This window comes from Ambystoma mexicanum, chromosome 3q (genome assembly GCF_040938575.1).
Source record: "Ambystoma mexicanum isolate Mex_15411 chromosome 3q, UKY_AmexF1_1, whole genome shotgun sequence".
NCBI classification, from domain to species: Eukaryota; Metazoa; Chordata; class Amphibia; order Caudata; family Ambystomatidae; genus Ambystoma; species Ambystoma mexicanum.
The window spans coordinates 1108427283-1108446796 of NC_090926.1; the positions used below are offsets into that span (position 1 = coordinate 1108427283).

At 47.3% G+C, this 19514-nt stretch overlaps 1 protein-coding gene across 2 annotated transcripts in view; it reads left to right on the forward strand.

Annotated features, from left to right (window-relative positions):
- The window catches only part of XAB2 (XPA binding protein 2), a 711598-nt gene that overhangs the window by 488463 nt on the left and 203621 nt on the right, over positions 1-19514 (forward strand). For both annotated transcript variants that reach the window (XM_069603869.1, XM_069603870.1), the window contains one exon: positions 2487-2677. In XM_069603869.1, the coding sequence (XP_069459970.1) occupies positions 2487-2677 (191 nt within the window). The remainder of the gene's footprint in view (positions 1-2486; positions 2678-19514) is intronic.

Below are 19514 nucleotides of genomic sequence, written 5' to 3' on the forward strand. Positions count from 1 at the left end.
TGTGGATGGCGGAAGACTGTGGAGTGCGGATGCCTGTCGAAAATGACTGCGGAGGGCGGATGACTGCGGAGGGCGGATGACTGCAGGAGGTCGGATGACTGCAGGAGGTCGGATGACTGCAGGAGGGCGGATGACTGCGGAGGGCGGATGACTGCGGAAGGACGGTGAGCGTACAGAACGAACGAATACGAAGAGCCAATTAATGTGCTGAACAGATGAATGTGGAGAACACATGAGTGTAGAATACGACTGAGTGAATCTGGAGAGCACATGAATGTAGAAAACGGTCGAGTGTAATGTGGGGGTGAACATGGACCGCGGAGGAGCTTAGGGGACGACTGAATACAGCTATCGGCTGAATCTAGTGAACGACGGAATGTTGCGAGCGGCTGAGTATGGCAAGCAGCCGAGTATGTCGGGCGACCGAGTGTAGTAAGCGACTGAGTATGGCGAGAGAACGCGTATGCGTCAAACGAACGAGAAATAAGAGCGAGAAAACGAGTACACAAAACAGATAAGTACATTGTACGGAAGAGTGAACGGAGCTGACGAATGCAGAACTGACAAAGTGGCGGATGAGCATCTGATGCGAATGAGTGCATAACAGATGAGCCTGGGGAGCGGGTGAACGCACGAAACAAATGAATGAATGGACCAGAACGCATGATTATGCTAGATGGAGGAGTACGCTATACGGATGAATCCGCTGACCCGATGAATAGAGCACAAGAGCAGATGAGAAACAAAACACATCGCACGGACCGGACCTGACCCCTGTGGATTGCGTGATGTGCAGTCTTTGATGTCGAACGCAAGGAATCGTTGTAAGAACATACTTCAGTTCACACTCCACGCTTACTCTCTCCTTACACCACCACTCAAGTAGAACACAGAGATACTATGACACCATTCGGTATAACTGTTCTCATATCAACATCCACCGCTCACTCCCCATCACTCTAAATAAACATTGCTGGTTTCCCACCCCCAGCCAAGCGTTCTCGTCAGGTCTAACGCTGCCTCAATCGGTCTGGATAACTCCCGCCAGACCGAACACATACTCCTGATTCCTCAACCACCACACCTATCGCTAGGAAGCAGCTACCACAAAAAATTCCGCACCAGCTGCACACATACCTGGTGCGCACACGCACCTTTGACCCTCTCTAATCTCTCCACTGACCAGAACCACGGTTCCCAAGGGCGTTCAACCTACCAGCACCTTCAGACCATACCAATGGTATATAAGGCGCTATATAAATGCAAAATAACAATAACAATAACAATAACAATACCACATCACTTGTGTAACTTTGATCTGCAGCATCCTTCCATTCAAGCCCACCTTGACATATGCTTGCCACTGGACCAACCACCACCACTGCTGTTTTTCAAATCGAAGCGCTAAACTACACAGAGAACCCTGGTTTGCTGTGTCGTACCCCCAAGACACTGCAAAGATATTATTGACTGATCACTGCGACCCTATTCTATAAGCCCCTAGGGTCTGGTCAGGTGATATTAATCTCTTTTTGCAACTCAAAAATATATCCTTTTGGAACATTGTAGTTTTCTTTCTTTTACTCCCTGTGCTATCTGCATCTTACTATCTTGCATATTCTGTGTTTTTATTCTGCAGTGGTGCATTTTTGTAGTGTTTTCTATTGAGTTATTATTGCATATGGTGTGTATATGTATTTTTATAGGATCTTGATTGGACATTCCTTGATTTTGGAATGTTATACGTCTCTGTTTCATCTTCACACGCCTTTTGAGAGTATAGCCTTTTCTCAAACCACGTTACTGCAATAGGCGAGGGAGGTATACCTCTTAAAATTGCCTGTTTTACCTTTAGGATTGGGTTGCCTCTTGGTTTGTAGAAGTGTGAGGGCTCAGTAGGTGCTTTAGCCTCTACTCATCCTTGTACTCCTGCAGGGCAGAAGTCATTTTGTGACATTTCTGTTGCTGGAATCCATAAGTGGACATGAAGGGGCTGAAGCGGTGAAATCGGAATGATTGAAAGTGACACCCATTATCCATCCTAGGCTATAAGTGAAACAGATTGTTGAATAACCAGCAGTGGAATCTTGTGTAAGGCAAGGTCGAAAGGCGAGAACTGGCATCCACAGATGAACTAGTTCCATCTGTCAAATGTTAGTTTTTGAAAGTCAATTTGATATTGTGATGTATAATTTGTACCAAATCTATATGTAAGTAACACATCAAGTATTCCAATGTTCAAGTTTCAAATCCTAAAAAAACCTATAGCAAATGGTGTTCCTTGCTGGTGATGTTTGCATGTCATTTGTTGACGGTTTGTACACACGTGCATGAAAATGAGGGCTGCTGTTTAGTTAAAAGAACCTCTTTCCCTAACGGGAGAGATCATTTATCAATTACTTAATGATATGTTTCACCAAGTTGGTTCAAATGCTGAGTATAGAAATGTTCATGGGATCTCAATCTAACACTTTGTGTTCTTGCAGCAATCTACCTGCTGTATGCCAAGCTGGAAGAAGAATTTGGGTTGGCGCGGCATGCTATGGCCGTGTATGAAAGGGCCACCCGTGCCGTGCTTCCTCAGGAGCAGTATGACATGTACAACATATACATCAAGAGGGCAGCTGAGATTTACGGTGTCACCCACACGCGTGGGATCTACGAGAAGGCCATTGAGGTGAGCACTGTCGAGCAGCATTGGAAAAAAGTGTTATTGTGTCTGCCTGCTCTTTAGACTAGTTTCCAACTGGCACAGCTCTGGTGCATGCAGATGAATACTTTAGTGTGCACATTACATTTGTATGAAGAGGAAATGATTGGTGCTAGAGATTTCCCCGTTACAAGAAAAATAAATGCTTTATGATTCAATTGAAAGACAGAGAAAAGTGCGAGAGAAACAGGAAGTGATGCATGATGAATACAGGAAATGGAGAATGAGAAAACACACTAATGAAGGAGCATGAGCTGGCAATAATTAACGATTGTGGATAGGCAGGAACAGAGCAATGTAGAAAGGCAGGGACGGCATAGGTATGGGAAGACATTCCATGGGTAGCACAGTCAGCTAAGGCTGTACTGCAGAGGACAGTAAGAGCTGTACCTTCTTGCACAATTAGAAATGAGAATACAAATATCAACAATGCAAGTCCAATCCTGTCACTTATGAAGTAAGTAGGTTATTAAGACAAAAAAGAATATTAACAACTGCACATAAAGCTGCGAAATGAGATACAAAACCTACTTCTTTGTGACTAAGGATTTGAAAGTTGTTTGTTTGAATGTGCTTTGTTAAGTACCTTTGAAGAATAAAACAAAGACTAAGGTGTTACCAATAGATGACCCTGCCACTATATGATGCTCCAAATAGCGAAACAATCATGAGGAAGGATTCAACTGCTGTCTATTTATCATCTGTGGATGCATTCATGCTGCATAATAACTGGTCGCCATAGGTTATAATGTTACCCATTTGAGAGGTTTGCTCTTGCCAATCCCCTAAACTCTGACATCCGTCTAAACCCAATGTGGTCTAAAGTTGTTGCGAATTCCATGTTGTGAACATAATGTCCAAAAGTAAAGAGTTCTCCATCCTGTGTCCAAAATCCTAACCTAACCCTTACGTGCTGAACTTAAAATAAAGTGCAAAGGGTTATAGTCTTTCAACTGGCCATCTGTAGCTTTTTCCAAAGTTCCAAAAGGTAAAAAAATGAACAAATAATCAAAGTTTTACATTTCTCAGCAGCGCGACCCCTTCCCCTAAGTTTCTCAGATTCTTTTAATTTCACACTCACAATTCTCAGAAGGTGTTTATCTTCCACTGAGTTCTTCAGGCACTATAGTTTACAAACACAATAGTTTAAGGGATTTGGTTCCTCCCTTGGTTTCTTTTCCACTGTTTCCTATTTCCCCGTCAAGGGGGTATGATAACCTTTTCTCCTGGATTTCCCACATTCAAAGTTATTCACTTTCACAGTCTATTATCTATTTGGATGCAGGTCCCAGACTTGCAATCAATTTACCTGGTGTATTCTTCTGCCAGGACTTCCTCACTTACTTTAATTTGCTTTTCCACAATATGCAACTTTCAACCCGGCGCGGTGCAGGGGTATGGTTCCCTTCCCCTGGATTTCACACACTCAAGGGGGTTTTCTTTCTCTCCTTGATTTTCACAATTCCGCAATCCTAGTTATTTGATTCTAAAATATGTAGTTGTCCAGTCATGGGTGAGTGGCTCCCTTCCCCTGGATTTCACACAGTCAAGGGAGTTCTCTTCCTCTCCTTGGCTTTCACAATGTATTCAGCTTTCCAGTCCAGGGGGGTATGGTTCCTGTTATATGTGATGGATGGACATAGTACTGTAATAGGTTCACTACATGGTATACATAAATGTTTATTTTCATTCATTTATTGTTATGTGATGTATACAGTTATAGAATGTACATAGTTCTAGAGTTTTGTGTCCCTAAGCACAGTAGAAAGGAATGTAATGTTTAGAAAAAAAGGAGTTGGGCAGTTTCAAGAGACTGGAAGAGGCTTGGAGCTGCTTTAACGTTTGCTAATAAGAAGAAAAAGAAGAAGGAGCTTTGAGCCTTACCGTGTGGGTCTCCTGCTTAATACTGTCGACGAGGATCCTTCTGAGCAGCCCCAACCGTGCCTGTGCCCTGGTCTGCAGCGGTGTGTGATCTGCGCAGTGTCGGAACACCAACAAGTCTGTTGGCTGGCTTGAGTAACGTTGGTGTGCGCAGTGAGGTTTGACCTGAACAACGTCGGAGGGCACTGGCACTGAAGTGGGCGTGGCCTGCTTTGCCCGTCTTGGCTGTTGCTGATGAGGCAATTCCTGGAATGCCTCCCCCGGTGCACCATATTTTGCCATTCGGGAGCCAACAGCGCCGTGACCTTACTGTGGCCGTAAGCAGGGGCCATCCTGAGAGCCCTGCGCTGTTTTGGGGCTGGCAGTGACATTGCACGGACATTGGCATCAGGCGCCATATTGGTATCAGGTGGCAGTTGGACATCACAGTTGAGGTAATTGGTTGGCAGCCATCGTGATGACAGGCTGCCCGCTGTCCCAGGCGGTGGCCATTTCTGGATGAGACTATCATGAGGGCAGGCTGACTGCTGTACCAGGTGGCCATTTCTGGATCCGGCCTGCTTGGAAAATGTAATTTCAAGGCATTATGTTAAGTATGTACAAAAAGGATGGCCGGTAAAAGAGCTGGAAGACGTGCTGAAAGGGTACAAAAGAGTACAAAATTAATTGAGTGTGTATAAGGGAGTGTTGATCAGAGGAGACCGGATTGTGGTGCCAGAAGGTTTGATGGAAGACATACTAAAAATTCTCATGAAGGGCATTTAGGGATTTGTAAGACAAAGGTATTGATTTACCAGGAGTATTGGTGGCTGGGAATGGATGGTGATACTCGGGAGTTGTTGGAGGATTGTGAAGGCTGTAGCAACAGAGATAAAGTTCTGATTGTCAGGGCACCACCAATGACTCTGCTGGACCCACCAAGTTAGGTGCGGGATGCGGTGGCCGTGATCATTTTGAGGCCCATTGTGATAAGAGGGATGTCAAAATATCTTTGTAATTGTAGCAGTAGACATGTTATCAAAGTGGGCCGAGGTTTGTGTGGTGAAACATATCAGTGTGCGCAGTGATACCATTTTTGGAATCGATATTTTGGAGAGAAGGTTTTGCCAGAAAAATAGTATCTGATAATGAGCCGCAACTTGTGGCCAAGTAGAATGAGTTATTTTTTTTTAGGAGAATAAATTGCAGCATATAACAACGGTGTTATACAATCCCAAAGGGAACATGGCGGTGAAGAGATTTAAAAGAACACTAATGGATGTTATAAGGATTGCAATGGCGTCGGGAGGTTATTGGGTGCAGTATAGGTTGGCACCATATCAGGTTACCAGTATAACAACCAGGTTATCACCTTTTGATGTTTTGAGAATGAGGTCTCCGAAATCAATTACATCCTGGATGAATGAATAAATATAAGAGTGAAAGGCGTGTTGTACGGAGAAGAGTTGTGGATGGACAAATAAAATCCAAGGTGAGTGAATTGAGAGAACTTTGAGGGTGGAGGAAGATTTGGGAAACACTGTAAGGTTAAGTAATGGTGAGAAATGGCATAGGATAGAGTGGCAGTGTTTCATAGAGGTGGTGGTGAACAGAAGGAGAGTTGCATGTTTGCGTGAGTAAGGTGCGCTATATGTGATGGACATAGTACTGTGATATGTTTACTACATGGTTTACATACCTGTTTATTTTCATTAATTTATTATGCTATGTATATAGTTATGGAATGCACATAGTTCTACTCTCTCTAAGCACAGTGGAAAGGAATGTTATGTTTAGAAAAGAATCTGGGCAGTTTTAAGAGACTGGAGGAGGCTTGGGGCTGCTTTAACGTTTGCTCTTGAGGAGAGATAGAATAAAGGGCTTTGATGAGCCTTACCCTCTGGGTGTCCTGCTTAAAATTGTTGTCTTTGTTCTTCTTGATTCTCTGTTTATTTGCAATTTGGGTGCAGGTCCCAGACATTCCCTGTTACACCCTCCTTCCAGGTCCTTCACAATGTTCACTTTCTAATTTGGTACGGGTACCAGTCTCGCAACAGGTTGCCTGGTATACTCTCCTGCCAGGGCTTCCTCCACATGTAACAGTCTGACTCATTCAGCAAACGGATCTTCAATCCGGTCCCCCTTTCACTTGTTTCTTTCCGTAATGCACTCGGCGTCCCACCTCCCTTGCTTGGGTTCACTCTCTGAAAATCATTGTCTCTCGTCGCCATGCGGTACACGCTGCGAAGCGCCTCAGTGTCCCAATTCCTCTCTTTGGGATCACTGGTCTCTTGTAGCGACTTTGCGTTTCTCCGCACTCTTCGGTTTCACCAGTGGGGCACCTCCTTCTGTTTGACGTCCTGTCTGTTCTCCAGTACCCGCTATGCCTAGGCCTCCTCTCCTACTGCAGGATTCTGTGCGGTGTACCTTTGACCTCTGAGCTTCTCATAACGGCGCTGGTTGGAGCTCTCCTGCTTCCCACTACAGCTGGCTTCTTCCTCCCATCCCGACCTGCATCGGTTGTAGAGGTTCTTGATCTTCCTCGCGATGCTGGGGTTTTAAATGTCCCGGCACCTAATGGATCATCCAACCTCTATAGTGCGTCTCTAATTCTGCAGCTTCGATGCTCTGTATTGCTCTTGTGCTCCTCCTTGTCTCAGTCCTTTTACAAAACGTATAGGAAAGAGCCCTACTGTCAGTGCAAAGTAGATGGACTGGATCTATATCACAATATGCCATTAAGTGAGTGGGAAGGGGGTACCATGTTCCTGCGAGTGAGTCTACATCCCTTCCATGAGGGTTGTCTCTCTCCATATAGTTGTCCTTCAGACAGCCATCCCCAGGGTCAGGACCAGGTAGAGGCTGCCTTTCCCTATCCATATGGAAAGAGAGTTTCCCTGCAGAGGAAGTGATAACATCGCTAAATTCATCACAGGGACATAGGTCCACTTCAATACGAATCATCATATTTGGGTTTCCCTGGTATAGCATAAGGATGTCCTTAAGAAATGTATTTTATGCTCTGTCCAACATTGCTTGGTTCACATTTACCCAAAGCTCTGTCCCAAAAAGGGTTGCTTGTTATACATTTCCACTGCAGGTCTAATTGACCCGCTTCCATGTTGGTTTAAAAAAATAAAACTCATGCTGCGTCACTGTGTTTTACCAAAGGGGCACAAGATTTTTCCAGCTGTGATGTTGAGGCCTTTGATGGGCAGAGCCTTTTTGGGGCCAAGACCGACAATGCCCTACAAAGGTTTTAGTCATCTAAGATGACGGCAGTGTCTTTGGGGTTTGCAGTGCAGCAACCCTATGCATCATCCATGAGGGGTTGAGGCTTTCGCCCTCTAACCTCCTACTCCCCACGTACGCCTTCAGCAGCGACTGCTGTTCCCTCAGATACCCTGGGTGCAAAACCGCTGTGAAGAAGTCTGCAACAAATCCCCTGTTGGAGCGAGAATTTCTCTGTTTAGCACAGAATGGTATTGCACCACATCCAATGCTTGGCCTTAAAGGTCGTTCAGCAGGCTTAGTGCCTCCCTTTCCTTCAGCATCCTCCAGACTACTTTCCTCTCTCCAAAGTCTCGTCTCCGAACCTCATCCTCTTGGAGGAGGCCTGTCATTTTCTCTCGAGCGCGATAGAACTGGTGCTGTGCTCAGAATGAGGCAAAGGGTGGTATTCAACTTATGAATGGTCCTGAAGAAATACTGTGGCTTGCATCCTATTCTGGATGTAAGCCTTCTGAATATGTACCTGTGAAATGTATTCATTCATTTTGTCATTTGTTATATCGCCTTTCACCATAATTATGGTCACAGCGCGCTTTTGGTTGAACGCCCTCGGAGGGGCCGTAGTCCAAGCATTTGGGAGAATTTGGGAGATGCTATTATTGAGGGTGTGCTGTTCAGCCATTAAAGTTATACAAGGATGGCCAAGCCCTGCTAGTCACCCATGTCTAATGGAGTGTGTATGGGCGCAGCTGAGATATGCTATGGACTAAAGGGGGGGGTTATGTTTAAGGAGATAGTTATGTTGGAAGCTACAGTTGTCGTTAAAAGTAGCTTCATTCTTATGCAAGAGGTGATGTACAATAGTGTTTGTGTTATATGTGAGTACAGGGTGTGTGGAGGGAGCCCTTGCCTTCCGCTAAGTTGCAGAGGTGCAGTGTGCAAGATGCAAGATATGGCTACCTTGCACAATTAGGCTAAATGCAAGAAATGGGTGACTAATACAACAGGGCTAAAAGCAAGGTAAAGCTACCTTACGCAATTAGGATAAATTGCATGAAGGTGTATGTTATTATATTGGGTAGTAAGAGTAGTGTGGTTTTACTGGAGTACAGTAATGGCTGTACACCCCGCCCACACCACACTTACCTCATCCGCTGCTTTAGGTTGTGTGCAGGCGAACACAGGCAAACACAGAGTAGAGCTGCTCAGTGGGTAGCTGCCTTTTGCCTCTGCGCATTAGCCAATGGCTGCCAGGTAAGGCTACTCTGTGGGCCTCTGTGCAGAGGATCGCTTCCTGGTGTGAAGCCACCAATTGGGTCAGGGGAGATGGGAGAGGTCGGGGCAAACACAGAGCAGGGGAGAGAAACCCAGGTACGGGGAGCAGAGGTGAGGGAGAAGGTGCAGAAAAAAGCACAGGGCACAGAAATAGAGAGACGGAAGGCAGATGGCCAAGATGGAAGGGCTTGGGGGGAAAAGGTGCAGAAAGAAATACATGGAGCAAAGAAAAAAAGAAAGGATGGCACATGGCAAAGATGGAGGAGTTCAGAGGGGGCACTTACCTCGATAGACCAGGATGAAATGCAGGACCCGATCACGCTTACCTGTCGATAGAAGGAGCAGTCCTGGTTACAAAGTTAAAGGTAATTCAACTTCCTGGTGTGAAGCCACCTATCTGGGACAGGGGAGGCGGGATGAGGGTGGTAAAACACAGGGGAGGGGTCGGGGAGGGAATCCAGGTACAGGGAGCTGAGGAGAGGGAAAATATGCAGAAAAAGTAACAGGGCAAGGAAATAGAGAGCAGGAAGGCAGATGGCCTGGATGGAGGGGCTGAGAGGAAAAAAGTGCAATAAGAAATGCACCGAGCTAGGAAATGAAGAGAAAGATGGCAGATGGCCAAGATGGAGAGGCTCAGGGGAAAACAGTGCAGAAAGAAAAGCATGGAGCAAAGAAATGGAGAAAAGGAATGCACATGGCAAATTTGAAGGGGCTCAGGGGGGCACTTTCTTCGATGGACCAGGACGGAAATGCAGGACTCTGTCATGCGGATCTGCCGATTGGTCACTGAGTTGAAGGTAATGCACCTTCCTGTTGCAAAGCCACCAATCGAGGGCAGGGGAGAAGGGAGGAGGGCAGGAAAACACAGGGGAGGGGTTAAGGACAAATTATAGATGGTAACTGTAGCCTACATCCTCCAAGCCTTCGATCTGCAAGACTGGTTGATGTCACTGGACCTTCAGGATGCCTACTTCCACATGCCCATTCATCTCAAAGACAGGAAGTACATAATGTTTTTTGTGGCCCAACGTCATGATCAGAGTCTTGCTGTTTGGCAAACTGCTGACAGTAGTAGCGGCATACTTTAGACAGGAGGGCGTTCATGTCTTTCCCTACCTGGACGACTGGCTCGTCCAAGCTTGTTCCACGGACCAGACGTTGGTGTATCTGTTCCGCACATACAGCCTCTTGCACATGTTCGGCATTTCCCTAAATTAAATAAGTCTCATATTTACCATCCCAATGCCCCCGGTTCACCTAGGCGGTCTTGGACAGTCGTTGGGCAAAGCATTCCTTCCAGAGCACTGAGTGGCAAACTTCTCTCAGATGGTCCATGTCCTCCAATCACAGTGACAGGTTCATGCTTCAGCCTTTCTGCGCTTGCTGGGCCTTACGTGGTTCTGTAAGCCTGGCTGCACATGAGTTCGATTCAGTGGCTCCTCCGTGGCCAGTGATCTCAATTTCAGAGTCACATGTCGGATCTTTTTCAGGAGTTGAGCCAAGTTGCTTAAGATCTTACTTGGTGGTCCCTGTGTGGCCAACGCACTGAAAGTTGCATTGTTTTGTCAACTCTGGTGACAGTGGTTAACGATTCTTACTTGACCGGTTGGCACACTTATCTGTTAGATCTAGAGGTGAGCGGACTGTCGTCTCCCTCCTTGCTGTCGTTGTCCCAGTCTGGCATGTTGATCATCACTGAATAGGGGTATCTCACTGCTATCTTTGATTTTAAGAGGATCCCGGAATAGGGCTCGTTCTTCACAATCCCCACAATTCTGCAGTTATTGCAGGGTTAATGTAACCAGTTTCCTCCATGCAGTTTGTGGTTCTGACATGGGATTTGAATTTGGTTTGATAAGTTCTGTTTGAGCCCCTCCATTCTTATTCTGTCAGGTTGCTCACCCTTAAATTGATTTTCCTGGTTTCCATCATTTCCTCTGGACAGTGAGTGAGCACCAGGCGTTGTCTATTTACCTCCCTATTCGGTTTTCTCCAAAGAGAATGCAATATTGAGAGTGAGACCCTACTTTTTTCCAAAAGTGGTCTTGGATTTCCATCTCTCTCAAAAGAGCCATCTTCTTGGGTATTTTCTTTTGCCACATTCTTCCAAGGCAGAGTAAAGGTTCCATTGACTGGACCTGGTGAGGGCTCTCAGCTACATCATCTCCTGGACGAGGGACATCCGGAAAGATGATCAGCTTTTTGTTGGTTATGCTGATGCACGTGATGGCAGGGCTGTGACAATATCTGCTCCTCAAAATGCTATGATTTGGCTGGTAAGGATGTGGCTGAGGGTCTCGGAGCTCATTCTACCAGAAGGGTGGCTGCCTTCTCTGCCCTGCAGGAAATCTGCCAGATGGCAACATGGACTTCTCTGTAGACGTTTGCTAAGCGTTTCTGCTTGGATTCCCTTTCAGGCATGAACAGTGATGTCCTTGCTCACCTCCCTTCTCCAGATCCGTGCACTGCTATGGTAGTCTTATCATAGATGAGGAATCCGTGGGAGGCAGAAATCTAGTAGAAGAACAAATTACTTATCTCCTGTTAATGTACTTTCTGGTGGATGTTCCTCCCACGGATTCCTGAACGCCCTCCCACCTGCTTCTCTGCCAGGAGGCAGGTAGCCAGCAAACCTTTGTTTCTGCAGCCCCTCCGTATCAGAGTGCTGTGCAAAAAGGGTGGAACTGAGGTCCTGGGGCGCGGCGACTCGATATACTCGCCCCAAAGTCATGTCCGACATGGGGTGTGTAGAGGCGTCTGGTAAAGCCGCCCCCTATTGGCAGAACGGTTTACAGATATCGACGGTGCTGCGGATTGGATATCATAGATGAGTAATCTGTGCGTTGAACATCCATCGCAAATAACATTACAGAGCGGTAAGTCACTTATTCTTTCTAGTCCCCAAGAAGTAATCTTAAACAGCCTCAACTAGCCACACTAAGGTAAAGGGATTGGACTATATGCCCATTGAATCCCTAGTGGGCACGAGGCACAAATGTTTTAAACAGTCTCATCCCCTAAACTCAGATTCCCAGAAAACCCACCCAGGTAAGTGGGGATAGCGGGTGCTAACTACTGGTGCCTTTGGTCTGGTTGCAGTTTGTTGAGGATGCAGAGGTTTTTTCAGTGTGAGGTTTGAATCTGGCTAGCAGTGCTTCCGATCTTCCGAAGGATGCATGGTTTGAGGGATAAACCTGCTCAATGGGATGGATGACTCCCACGAAGGTGGACTCCCCCAAGGGCGCTGCAGGCATAGTGAGTTGTTTTGGTCACCCCAGTCAGGATCAGTCAGGCTGCAATCTTCTAGGCGGTAGAACTTGGGTTCTTGTCTGGCCCTTCTTCTTGGTGGAGAGCAGCAGCAATTGCTGGTGTCCAGATTCCTGTCCCATGACGCAGTGTCAGGCCCCCCACCAAGCTGGTGTCCAGTGCAGGAGTGATGGCACTTGCTCAGCCTCTGCAATTCTCCTGCCGGCCAGGAGGATGTTGCAGTAGTCAAGTCTGGCCCCTGTAGTGGCTCTGGCTATGGTAGGTACCCTTTAAAGATTTGCGTAGTATTTGAAGAAGATTCAAAGCTTCTAAACAGAAGCGTTTTCCAATGTCTGTGCCTCAGAAGCAGTCCATTGGCACTCTCCACTGCGTTGTCTTCGGAAACTTGCTTCCAGTTGGCAACCTTTCTTATGGTCATGACCCATTTCCCCTATGCTAAATCCGGGCTGGGGGCTTCCCCAGCCCACCAATGGGAAGGATCTGCACCATTCATACAGGAAGAGCCTGTCCAGCTGCTCAACATCTACCAAACGACCGACATACCCTGTCTGGAATGGGAATCTGGACCAAACAGTCCCAACCAAGTTCCAGAGCTGGATCCAGTGAAAGTGCACAACCTTTATTTGAATGTTTTCAGCCTGAGAAACAGGAACACTGCCATAAAGCAAGATGACAAAAAGGACAGGTTGTGTTCCACGAGGACAGCAATTTTGAAGACATGGTAGTCAAATAGGTGTTATTGTGTTCAAAGGAATGTTTGTGGTAGTGCCCCACACAAAACTGTAAAACATAGGCTTTGCCATCAGCCTGTCCTCTACATATCCTCGAAGTAAAAAAACGTTACAAAGTAAAATTAAAATGGGAAGCAATGTCCCAGTAATATTCCACTGCAGGTGGCTTATGTTACAAAGTAAACTTTCAGATAAAAGTAAATAGGCGGGGGTGGGGGACTCCCCTTGCACTGGAACGAGCTGAACGACGCGCCAGCGTTAAACGCAGCATGTCGCACAAACTTGATCCAAACCTGCCGTTTGGAGGTGCGGCAAGCCCGAAAGTTAGTGTATTACATTTTTAAAACTGTCGCTGAAGCTTCAAGTCAGAGATCACCTTTCTTTTGACTCTGTTCTTTGGTTCACATAAATAATCATTGCTTTTAAGACTTGATTAAAATTTGTCTAGGATCAAAATGTTGTAATATACAAGCTCATATTCCTATACATATCCCTACTGGTTGGGTAAAGCGCCTGAGATATTACAATCTGTACAATCTGGAAAATGTAATGCAGATACCATTGTTTCTGATGCTTGTTAATCTGCTTAGAATCACATGCTGTGCATATAGTCTGACATCCAGTGGTAACCGCGGAGTATTGCATCTTGTCTTTCGGGGCCCGAAAGGGGACCTCGGCATAGGCGTGTCTGTAACACTATCCCTATCGTGACGTGTAGTGTACCAAAAATCCCTCACGTGCCGAGGTCCCTCAGATTGTTTATTTTTCACCCAGATAACTGTTCGTCCTATAGCGGTGCTCTTACAGAAGAGATATTGTTTTTCTTGAAATACCGACTTCGTCGGTTATTCCCCGTTAAGTCACTTGGGTCACAAGAACATCTTCGACAAAGACTGCGGGGGATTTGGCTACGGTGGTGGATTTCGGCACCTAAGATCCGGCGGCCGGATTTTCCACGTGGTCGGGCCCTCTGGCCGACCTTTACAGTAGGGAGAGTGGGGTCGGGGTGGCCATATTTTCGGTATGTCTTTCCTCCTTTTTCCTCTTTACCTTTTCGGTCTGGTCATCTTCCCCTTTGGCTATGGAAAGGACTCCTTTTAGATTCTGCCCTAAGTGTAGGGTCAGATATCCTTGGAAGGACGAACACAGGACGTGCAACGCCTGTCTCCCCCTAGAGCACGACGAAAAGCGGTGTGCGGCCTGCAAACTCCATCGGCCTAAAACCCTTAAGGAGCGCCATGTAAAGTGGTGGGCTGCGTACGTTATGTCGCGGGTAGAACCCCCTTCCCCAACTGCCACACCCCCTGAGAGTGACGGGGGCACCCCAGTGACCAAACATACATTGCGGATGTTATAGATCTCGAGGCGGACACTTCTAGGTCCGCCACGCCCGTCCCGAACCTTTAAGGCCTGACTCTCGTCTCGCTTCAGGGACAACACCCGGCGACAGGGGCGTACACTAAGAAGACACCCCCTACACCGTTTTCGACGTCTTTGTCAAAAAAGGTAAAAGCGCCAGCAGGGCCGCTGAAAATTTCGACTGTTTCCTCAGATCGCTCAGATTCAAAGCCTTCCCCACATCTGCAGCAGCGATTTGCGACTGGTCAATCAAAAACAAGTTAGGGCGCTACTCCAAAAACTTAACACGTCGATGCGAGGAAATCCGACGCTGCAACGCGCCGCGCTGCGGTAGACCCAAAAACTACGACTAGGCTTCTAGTCGAAAAACCGACTGCTAGGCCCTCTAGCGCCGCGGAAGGTAATACACCTACCGATAGACCATCGGAGCAACTATCTGACGCCTATTCGGCGACTATCGAAGACATCATCGAGAGAATTACGGCGGCGGTGGGTCTTACCCCGGTTCCTCCTAAAATCATGGGACAAGCCGCAGAAAAATCTTCGGATGCGGTTTGGGACCCCGATTCTCACGATGCGTATGAAGATAGCCAAGAGCCTCTTTCCGACACCCTAAGAGACTCTTTTGGGCGCCGTAGGGCGGAAAACAACGTTTTTCCACCCGTAGGTCTGCGTGGGTCCTCCAAATGGACTAGAGCGATATTTGAAGGGTGTATGGATCGGCTGGAGAAGATTATCAGTTTTTCTGTTCATCCATCCCTGAAAAGGTCTTGTGTAGAGCCTAACCTTAATTTTTCTTCTCATTTTCAAGAAGATCAGCCTTCTGTCTCCGTCCAGCAGGAAGACATTGTCCATATGGACACATATAGGGACATTTACAATGAAGAAGAAGAAGCTTCATTTCTGCAGAATTATGAGGAGGAACAGCAGGGTACCACAGACAACTGGGAAGAAACCCAGCAGGAAGGAACAGAACCATGGACACATCAAGATCAAGACACTGATGTGTTGTGCCTAGATTTCCCTCCATCCACCCCAGCTCGCCAGACCTCACCTGTAGATGACCAAAAGGCCATCAACTCTATGTTGAAAAAAGCAGCTGAACACTTTCAAATCTCCACTCAAGAGGCTGTGCCTGAGCAAGAGTTTGTAGAGGATATCCTTAAAGAGAAGCCTCCATCTAGCCAAGCCAACCCCCTCCTTAATTCCATCAAGAGGAGGTTGGCCCTTGGAAAAATTGTTTTGCCCTTCTCCTCCCGACCCTCTGTACATTAGAGGGCACGCCATCCCAGACTCGTTGGTAGTGACTACCACCCAGAAAAGGGCAGGGGTCCTTGCCACTGGGGAAGCACCCCCCCGGACAAGGAATCCAAAAGACTGTATGCTCTAGGCAAACGAGTCACATCGGCTGCCGCATACACTACGTGGATTGCTAATACTACACTATTGGCAACCTATGCTGATGCTCAGTGGAACCTGTTCCAGGAAGGCCTCCAAGAGGTTCCTGAACCCGTCAAATCCAAGCTTCTCTCTATTGTAATCGAGGGAAGACAAGTTAACCAGAATGTGATTAAAAACACCCTGGACACGGCTGAAACAGCAGGCAGGTCTCTGGCCCAAGGGACTCTTCTTAAAAGACACGATTGGCTGCATACTTCAGGGTTTAAACCAGAGACGCAAGCCTCTCTCATCAATAAGCCTATTGCGGAATCTATACTCTTCGGGAAAGTGGTTGATGAGGCATGACACTCTTAAGTCTCTGTAACAGATCACACAAAAACCTCCCCCCCCCCCCCAGAGAGGTAATAACTCTCGGCGGTCCTTTCGAGGGCAAACCCGTGCTTGTCAAAACAACTATGGCACAGGGAATTTCAACACAGGACAAACTTCAGGAAGCCCCGCATACTACCCTTCAAGGGGTCAGCGATGCAGCAGAGGTAGAGGCCCCAATCCCAGAGGAGCCGCAGCCTCTGGAAAGAAATGACCACCAGATCCAGGTCCCCTCCCATGTCCCCCCGGTCGGGGGGCGATTAACATCTTTCCTCACAGCATGGGAGGGGATAAGTTCAGACCAGTGGGTCATAAAGACGAACGCCCACGGGTACTGCGTGGAATTCGCCCGACCTCCGCAATTCAGATCGCCATGCTCACAGCGCCTTTCACCGGACCATCTGGAGATCCTGAAGCAAGAGGTTGAAGCACTGCTGGGAAAGGACGCCATAATAGCCATCCCAATTCTTCAGGTAAACAAGGGTATTTATTCAGTGTACTTCCTTGTACCCAAAAAGGACCTCACAATGCGCCCTGTTCTAGACCTGCGTCCAGCGAACAAGTTCATAAAACCCCAGAAGTTTTGCATGGTAACACTACAGGAGGTGATCCCATTGCTGAAACATGGGGACCACTTGGCAACATCGGACATGAAAGTTGCATACTTTCATATTTCAATGTTGCCAGTGCACATGAAATATCTAAGGTTCATGGTAGAGGACAGGCATTACCAATTCAAGGTACTCCCCTTCGGCATTGCCTCGGCGCCAAGGGTGTTTACCAAGGTCCTGGCAGTGGCTGCAGCACCCCTGCGCAGACTATCCGTCCCAGTTTACCCTTACCTCGACGACTGGCTCATCACGGGGGACTCATTCAACACATGTTTTTCAAACACCCAAAAAACAGTAGATCTTCTCTTCAGTCTGGGTTTCTCAATCAACAAGAAGAAATCCAGTCTAGTCCCCAGTCAAACAAAACATTTTCTGGGAGCTCCAATTTGGACGGAAGACAGTCTCGTCTTCCCCTCCAGCGAGAGGGTTCAGAACATGCTTTTTCAGATTCCTCAATATGTAGCCAGTCGGGAGGTGACGGTGCGCAAAGTCATGCGCTTGCTAGGAATGATGGTGTTGTGCATATACTTGGTTCTCCACGCGCGGCTGCGCATGTGTCCCATGCAAGAGTGGCTCAACAGCCAGTGGTGTCAGGCTAGCGGACAATGGGAAGATCTGGTAGTTGTCTCGCCAGCCCTCGTTCTCTCTCTGCAGTGATGGTCAAGAGAAAACCTCTTGAAGGAGAAGACTTTCACCACCCCTGTAGTGGAAGCCACTCTCACGACAGATGCATCTCTCACGGGGTCGGGGGCTCGCCTGCTTCAGCAGACAGCACACAGAGTGTGGTCCCCTCAAGTAGCCTCCAACCATATAAACTTACTGGAGCTATTAGCGGTGTTCAAGGCATCGAAGGCCTTTCAGGTGCAACTACTAGGGAAGACAGTGCTGATTCTAACAGACAGCACTACAGCCATGCATTACCTGAACAAACAGGGGGGCACTCAGCCCCCAGGGCTATCCAGGCTGTCCCAAAACATTTGGATATGGGCTCTCAAACACAAGAGGTTTCTGTTGTCCCAGCATGTTCCAGTGGAACTCAATCTTCTGGCAGACGTGCTCAGCAGAGATTTTCCTCTGCCCGAAGAATACGAGTGGCGTCTGCACGAAGACATTGTGTCCAACGTCTTCGCAGAATGGGGCTTCCCAGAGATCGACCTGTTTGCAACTCCCAATGCCAAGACTATGCATCCAGGTACCCCCAGAACCGATCCAACAGGAACAGTCTCTGGATAACATGGTCCGGGTTCTCTACGCTTTTCCCCCCCGACTCCCCTTCTCAACAAGATAGTGCACAAGATGCACCAGGAACCACTTACCATGATACTGGTTGCCCCGCCAACCCTGGTTCGCTCACTTGCTGGAAATGTCCCTCTCCCCGCCAGTGAAACTACCCTGCACGTACAACATGTTGTCTCAGGACAGGGGGAGACCTTACACCCATGCCCACAAACTCTCAACTTAGCAGCTTGGCTCCTGAGGTCCCTACAGCTCCCTCAGAGGTGCATGGGCATACTCATGGAAGCTAGGAAACCGAACACACGTTATTGAAATGCCAGCAAATGGAAACGTTTTGTCATCTGGTGTAATTCCAAGGGCATCCGTCCCATTGATTGCTCACCCACACACATTGTGCTGTACCTAATCCATCTGTTGGACACTGGGTTAGTCTTAAATTCCCTAAGGGTTTACCACATCACAACAAAAAGTGTCGTGGTGGAAGATACCGGTAATTAAGGCCTTTATGGAAGGGGTTAAGAGGATTTATCCTCCCATTTCTCACCAAGCTCCTGGATGGGACCTACATGTGGTTCTGACCAGGCCCATGGGAGCTCCCTTTGAGCCTATGCATAAAGCAAGCCTGAAAGACCTGAATTATAAAACAGCCTTCCTAGTAGCTATCACTTCTATCAGAAGAGTTAGCGAACTACAGGCACTTTCTGTTCTAGACTACTTTGTTACAGTCCAAAGGGATAAGGTAGTTTTGCGCACACACCCCAGATTTGTGCCTAAATTCATATCGAAGTTCCATGTGAACCAGTCCATTGAACTACCTACCTTTTTCCAGAATCCCACTAGCATGGCCGAAAGAAGCCTACACACACTGGATGTGCGCAGGGCAGTCATGTTCTACCTGGAAAGAACTAAACCACTGAGGAAAACAAACCAATTTTTCATTTCAGTGGCAGCTGGCGGGGAAGGGGATCCTGTCTCTAAATCAACTATTTCAAGGTGGATTGTCAAATACATCATACTATGTTACACTCTTGCTAAGAGAGTACTTCCCTTCAAGCCTGGTGCACATTCTACACGAGGCACTGGGGCATCCAAAGCATTCATTGCAAATGTTCCCCTCGAGTCCATTTGCAAAGCGGCAACCTGGAGTTCGGTACACACCTTTACAAAACACTTTTGCCTAGACACTCATTCTAGGTCTGATTCTCAGGTGGGACAAGCAGTACTAAGACATCTTTTCTCTACTGTTCCTTCTGACAACCCCCCTCCAACTCCGGGTACTGCTTGCTAGTGTATGCACAGCAGGTGATTCTAAGCAGATTAACAAGCATCAGAAGACATGCATTACTCACCGTAATAGCATTTCTGATGATTGTATCTGCTTAGATTCACATGCGCCCCGCTCGGGGTGGAAGGAACTTAGACATCTTACTACTTTCTCTCTTTATGTACTCACTCACTATAGCC